Source organism: Nestor notabilis, unplaced genomic scaffold (genome assembly GCF_000696875.1).
Source record: "Nestor notabilis isolate BGI_N333 unplaced genomic scaffold, ASM69687v1 scaffold5338, whole genome shotgun sequence".
In the NCBI taxonomy this organism is placed as follows: domain Eukaryota; kingdom Metazoa; phylum Chordata; class Aves; order Psittaciformes; family Psittacidae; genus Nestor; species Nestor notabilis.
In genome coordinates, this window is record NW_009939482.1 from 7305 (window position 1) to 14396 (window position 7092).

The 7092-nt window shown below is 42.1% G+C and overlaps 2 protein-coding genes across 2 annotated transcripts in view; one reads left to right on the plus strand and one right to left on the minus strand.

Moving 5' to 3' along the window:
* CLK1 (CDC-like kinase 1) lies at nucleotides 1-5084 on the plus strand. The gene is given in 12 exon segments (XM_010019866.1): nucleotides 1-51; nucleotides 619-773; nucleotides 1596-1672; nucleotides 2098-2164; nucleotides 3095-3208; nucleotides 3337-3503; nucleotides 3558-3652; nucleotides 3738-3865; nucleotides 4017-4093; nucleotides 4664-4748; nucleotides 4971-4993; nucleotides 4996-5084. Coding segments are annotated over 12 exon segments (1128 nt in total).
* A 1263-nt stretch (nucleotides 5085-6347) lies between these two features.
* BZW1 (basic leucine zipper and W2 domains 1) overlaps nucleotides 6348-7092 on the minus strand; it is an 8645-nt gene continuing 7900 nt past the window's right edge. The window contains 2 exon segments of the mRNA XM_010019864.1: nucleotides 6348-6790; nucleotides 7032-7092. The exon segment at nucleotides 7032-7092 is cut by the window's right edge and continues 15 nt beyond it. Coding sequence (XP_010018166.1) covers nucleotides 6759-6790; nucleotides 7032-7092 — 93 coding nt within the window. The 3' untranslated portion in view covers nucleotides 6348-6758.

Below are 7092 nucleotides of genomic sequence, written 5' to 3' on the forward strand. Positions count from 1 at the left end.
ATGGACAACTGGTTAGGAAGGCAAGAGGAGAGCCAAACTGAAAGGCAAGAGGTAAGATGGTGCAGAAGGCAAGAGGGGAGCCGGTGCAATTGGGAAGGGACGAGAGCCAATGTGGAAGGCAAAAGGAGAGTGGATGCAGAAGGCCAGTGGGGACCGGGTGTGGAAGGCAAGAGGGTAACTAGTGTAGCTGTGTAGCATCGCTGCAGCTGCTGCTGACCTGAGGTGCAGCAAGTGATCTAGGAGCGGTTTATGGTGTAAAGTGAAATAGAAAGCGCTTGGTGAGGTATTTGCCGTTTCTTCGAGTGCCCTAACTCAGAGGTAACCTAAGTTTTACCATCTTTGTGACTTAGCTTTAGGAATTCTCTGGGAACCTCTAGAAAGAAGCATGGTTGAAAGCTTACTACAAGTTCCTTGAACCCTTTAAAAGCACCCTGGGCAATGTTTGTATGTAGACAGGAGCCTACCTTTTTCCTAGCACACATGCCCTTGTGTACCTGAGCAGCTTAGCAGAGGAAAAATACAGTCTTAATTATATTGTTAATTTGATCATTAATGGCTTTGAAAATAAATCTTTTGTTTATGGGATGTAATTGAAAGAGGAAAATATCTTTGTTAAAGATGCAGCGTTCTGGTCAAACTAATGATCCCGACAGGGCTAAAAGAGAAAGTCTGGATCATAAAAGAAGTGACAGTCCTTGCAAGAGGAAGAGATCAGGAAGTAGTGCACAGCAGAGCAAGTACTGCAAACTTACGTTTTCTAAACTTCCTGACAGGTATTGAGCTTGTTGATTTCTGGTATCAGCAAGCACGTGTTTTAAGATATCATTATTCCCATGAGCTCATCTGAAACCTCTTAAAATCTCCCTATATCTATTTCTCTCTTGAAATATTTCCATTTTTGAGTTGGAGATATTTCAAGAGAGATGATTTAAGGTTTAAAACAAAAAACTGTCTTGGTAGGGGTGCTAGGGTTATTTTAATTATTTCATCCTTTGCTTGTAGTGTCTTTTCAGAAACCAAAGCTGGAAATAAAAGAGACAGTCATGAACAGCATGATGTTGAAAAAAGTGTGGACAATACACAAGATGCTACCACCTCTCAGCATCAGTATTCACAGGTGCTGTGACCAGTTTTAGGATTTTTTTTATTTTAAGAAGATAGGGTGGTAGTGTGGGGTTTGGGGAATTCTGTCAATGATATTAATAGTTTATTTCTTTAGCTAGTATTATTCTTTCAGGTAGGATTTTATTTGCTTCAGTTGAAAGTGCACATTTGTAGCTAAGCTTGTGATACCACAGAACATGGTCTTGCTCTTTGTTCATTGGCTCCATTTGAGCAGATGAATGAAAAATAACCATTCATTGGCATACTTGAAATAGAGGCATCACTTCCATGCCTTCAGAATTTTTATTACGACAAGCGTTTATTTCCCTACCTGAAAATCCAAACACAAGCTTTTAAACTTCCTTTTGATTTAAGCACCTGAGTGCCTGAGTATCTCGCTGCTGACTGAATTTCGTACTCCGATGTGAATTCACTTGGGCTTATGTATTTTTCTGGATGATCTTGGTGCTGTTCCAGATGCATCCTTGAAGGAAAACAGCCAGGAGTGCATGGGATGATGTGAAGGGTCACCTGATCTGTCAGAGAGGAGACATACTAAGTGCAAGATCTATAGGATATTTGTAAATGTTTATTAACTTCTCAGAGAGAATAAGTTCTTGTAGCGTAAGATGTGAGGGGGCTTTGGAAGTCTCTTTCTTTCTGCCTTAACTTCTGTTGTTTGAGGGTGAGGATTGTTCTTTTTCTGTAGGACTTACTTACTTAATGTTTTTCTTTCTTCTTTTTCTCTCCCCCCAAACAGTAGCAAATGAAGTTAGTGAACCTACAAGAATGAGATCCCTGTAAATGTGCCTTGATGAGAATTGTTCCCTACCAGCTCTCAAACTGCATACTTATAGTTTAAAGGAAGCACAATCTGTAATAGCATCAGTAATAGCACTTAAGTATTTTTGTTAATTTTGTTTGCTTGTATTTGTGGGGTTTTTTAAATACCTGAGTAATTCCACAACTTCTGTGACTGAGAGTTTGTTATAGATGAGTTTGCTGCTATTTTGGGTGAAGGTGCTTTTGGAAGAGTCGTGGAATGCATTGATCACTAAGAGTAAGTATTTAATGCAAGTAGTTTTTCTTACTCTCACAGCGTAGTTCATGAAGTGCTTTCTGATCATCCCAGGTTGTATCTTTGCTTCCTCTTATGCTGCTCTGTGTGTACTTCCTTAAGGCTGTTGCTCCAGTTCCCAGACACAAGTGTCTGTTATTACATCATGCTAAACCAGTGCCTTGACATGAGAGTTGTGCAGGACTGGGGGATTGAGGCGATGGGTGCTCCAGCCTGGGAGAGGTTATGGGCTGGCAGGGGGAGGTGGCCTGGATGATGTGGGATGAAGCTGAAGCCCCGGCATGGGGCAGTCCCGGGGCCTGCACTGTGCACCCCAGGTCTGTGTAGTAAGTGAGGTCTTGGATCTGGGGTCTAGCCGTGAGCATCTTGTAAATCAAGAATCCGTTTCGTGTTTGATGTCAGTTTTGCCATGTGCGGAGTATGAAACTAGACTGTCTTTCTAGTGGCTGTAGAAGGCATTTGACCCCTCCGTTAGTTACTTTTTCACTCCTAAAACAACAGGAGGCAGCATGTCATTTTTAACTGATGGTCCTGTTAGGCTGCAAGATGTGTAAGTAAGTTTCCCCAATGGTAGCCCAGCATATATAAATACAAAGGGGAGGTAAATGGGCCTTTTAACCTTTAAGAATAAGACAGATATATCAAGTATGTTTTCAGCATTGAAGATTAAATTTTAGTTCTGTTTGTGCACAGATGAGCCCTGGTTATGTTGTCAGTATGTACTTAAAATATCTTTTCTGATAAGGCTGCTGTTGCCGTAAACAACATACATGGTGATAATTACTGAATTTCATCCTAGAATCATGGAAATGGTTCAGGGTTGGAAGGGACCTTAAAGATCACCTTGTTCCAACTATATTCTGACTTGAAACTTCTCACTGTTCTAATAACTGTTAAAACCTGTCTTTTCAGGGGCAGCAGACATGTTGCTGTGAAAATAGTAAGAAATACTGACATGTACTCTGAAGTGGCTTGTGAAGAAATAAAAGTTCTGCAGCATTTAAATGCATCAGATCCCAGCAATAAGTACACAAAGCCACCTGCACTTTGTTCTGATTTGAGATTCCTGTGATGTCACCACCTGTAACATATGGCATCTGTATCTCCTTGTTACACACTCTCCTGCTGCAACTCCTGTTTTCCTGCTTTTGTAGTCACTGTGTCCAGATGCTGGAGTGGTTTGAGTACCACGGTCATGTCTGCATTGGTTTTGAGCTACTGGGGCTCAGCACTTTTGACTTTATGAAAAAGCATGGCTTTCAGCCATTGAGCGTGGACCACATCAGACGGGTGACATACCAGCTTTGCCAATTTTCTTCTTGCTTTATCTGTTAACTTTTTGTGAAATGTGCTAACTGTATTTGTTATCTTGCAGTTTTGCATTTGAACAAGTTGATGCATACAGACCTGAAACCAGAAAATATTTTATTTGTGAAGTCTGACTATACAGCTGAGTATAACCCCAAACTGGTAAGTTGCTGTCCTCTTCCTCCCCCCGCCCCTGCCATTGGCTGGGTTCATTTGGCCACTTGCATCCCACTGTGTTTCATTTCAGACACATGATGAACGTCAACTAAGAATTCCAGACATCAAAGTTGTGGACTTTGGGAACGCAGCATATGATGATGAGTACCACAGCCCTTTGGTGACTATGAGAGACGCCCAAGCTCCAGAAGTTATTCTAGATCAGTAGAAGTCTGTTAGGTTAAAGATCAGCCTAAGATGATTTACTGTATGGTATTGAACCATGCTTTAGAAGTGTCACGGGTCCTGCTTGAGCTGCTGCCGCTGGATATTGTGATGAGGTATGAACATGAACCTTCTGCATCTTCACAGGACTGGGATGGTCACAGCCTTGTGACGTCTGGAGCATAGGTTGTGTTCTCAAGCAATATGCTGGAAACTTAATCTTTCTGGTAGGTAACTATGAACCTCAAAATGATGCAGCATGTATAATGCTGCTCAGCTGGGTGAAAATACAGGGAGGTAGGGACTGTGGGGAATGGCTTCAGAAATGAAACTGCATTTCTCTATTACACCAAGCAGAAGAGAACAGAAGCTGTAGGAACAAAGGAGCTTCTCAGAAAAAGATTCCTAGAAGCTACTTTCAGTAAACATTTTGGCAGCAGCTTGACACAAGGATCACCCTGTTAATATTTGTAATTTCCAAGTCACGCTAGTAAGACACAGCTTCATCTGTCACCATCAACAAATACTACTCAATACCCAAATTCTGTCATCCTGACAGTATTGCCAAAACCTGAAATTTATAAAGGAGAGAAAAAAAGGGGTTCAAAGGAAAAAGCCTCTGTCCAGATCACTGAAACCTATTGGAGGAATTGGATGCCTGCAGTCTTTCTTTTCTCCTTCACTTGAAATTGATTATGGGGTGCAGGGTACTGTCAAAACCAAAGTAAAGTTAGTGGTTGGTTCTTGACAACTTCCTCTAACACTGAACAAAAATATCCACCTTGATTTCCCTCCACACCCGGAACAGCAAAGAACACCTGGCAGTGATGGAGCAGGTATTGGGGCCTTTGCCAAGTCACATGATAGAGAACAGCAGGTAATGATGTTTTTCCATACCTGGACTGCTGGAGATTAATAAATAGAGATACTGAGTTTTGGTTTAATAGCAGTTTAACAAAAAGTACCATAAACTCAGGTTCTTCCTCTAGGTCTGTTAACAAGCTGCCACTCCCAAGCTGTGAACTAACATGCCAGTAACCTTCTAGTGAAGGGATAAACCAGAATCTTTGAATAACAAACCGTGGTCTGTCTGTTTAAGGGAACGTGAGTATTTCAATTGCAACCACTGGACTGGGATGAAAACAGTTGTGCTGGTCAGCACGTCTCGAGGCTCTGTAAGCCACTGCTGGTAACCAAAGGGAAATTCTTTTGAGGAAAGGAGTTTTTGGTGCAATTTTAGGATTAAAAGCCCCACATTTTGACATTTGTTCCTGAAGGAATATATGACCTGATTCAGAAGATGCTGGAGTACGACCCTGCCGAGCGCATTTACACTTAGAGAAGCGCTGAAACATCCTTTCTTCTTCCTACTGAAATGGGAAAAAGGGTCACGATCTCCTGCAGGTGAGGAGGCTGAGAACGGTTTTCCAGCAAAGAAATGTGAAAACCAAGCACATTTATGCTATTTTTTTCTGGATTTATATTAGGACATTTTGGATATTGCAGTTTCATCCAGCTGCTGAAATAAAACTTACTTAAAGAAAAATGATGAACCTGGCTGCATTTCCTCAGTGAATAACCATGTCAGGACACTTGCACTTTAAACAAGTAGATAATTGCAGCCCTTAAGTGTAAGGATGGCCTTTATTTGTTTCAAAAAAAAAAAAAAAAGTTACAAAGTAAGGAAGATCACTGTAGGACTGAATGAAATATCAATGATCTTTGGGATCATTTTTTTCACTTTATTTTATTTATAATAGGTGTACTCTGGTTACCAGTATTTCAGTTAATGCTCATTATTAGCTTACACCAGTATAGACTTCATTCTTTTACCAAATATTTTTCTTTAATTATGAGCTGTCCTGAGAAATTCCATTAAGAATGCAAAGTTTCACGGAGCAGATAAGCTGTTTGGTTTAACATGTCAAGTGCCAACATAAAACAATCTCTAAACTTCAGGGGGAGGGAACAAAGTTTTGTCTGCCTTACCTTCCAGCACTCTCACATTTACACAGCAGCTCAAGCAAGCTGATCCCCTGGCTGGCTCGAGAAAGCTGTTGGGTGGCTGTGTGGGGAACAGTATTGCTTAGACTGCCATGGGAGACATGGCAAGGCTTCCCCAGGAGCTGCTGCCCACCTCTAAGGTAGCGAGACCCCTCTTGGGCTGTGCTACCTATGAGGTGTGCAGGCCACAAGCTGTAACAGGCAGCAGGTTCAGAGATGCCAGTCATTGTACCCCTCCAGCACCACCCTTCACTGCCACCATAACAGCTTCTCTCCAGGAGGACACAGAGCTCCGTCCCAGGAGTGGGGCGGCTGCCTCACCCAGGAGCTGCAATATTTTATGCTGGAAGCGTAGGCAAGACGTGACAAAGTCCTTGGGGAGCTGGAGAACCACCAATGAACGAGACTACCTGGCACATATGTTGCACACTGACATGTCACACTGAATTACCACACAAGCCCCAGCCTCCTGGCTTCAGAGGCTTCTTACAGTTTCATTTGCAAACAGAACTGCCATAAATCTCATTCACCATAATCATGTCTACTCAAATACAGATAGAAAACCCAAGGAGTAAAATGGATGTCATTGTGGAAGGCCTTAAATTACATTATTACAGTAGAAAATACAGGAGGTAGAATAGAACCAAAAGGACAAATGCAGGTTAGAGTCAAAGCTATAAGAGCTCCTGTAAGCTACTTAGAATATGGTTTTAAAAACTAAACCCAGTATCTCAATAACTATAGAAAACAGTTAAAAGAAATTGCCATGAGAGCCCTTATATCATGCTTGATACAAGGAGGTAGGATGTAGGAATCAGAAGGGCACGAGACATGACACTTATCTACAGCTCCTGTTTGCTTTGCAAGGACAGAGTTTCGCAGGTCAGTCACCCTCTTCAGCTTCAGACTCCGACTCTGGAACAGAGAGATCTTGTCAACAGGCTACCCACAGGTACACCCCCATGTCCAGCTGCTGCCCTGCGTAACAGCTGCTGTTGGATCCACATGGATTGTGCTGGCAAGCTTTCCCAGCCAGTACCAGGGGACACACCTAGTCTAAGAAGGACAATTAACCACCCCACCTCCCAAACAAGCATTAGTGCACTAAGGTTCCCAAAATTAACAAGCTCAACTTGTGAGCTAAGCTGCTGGTTACCTTCTTCAGCATTCTTGAGCCATTCAACAAACTTTTTCATTTGCTCCAGAAAAACACTCTT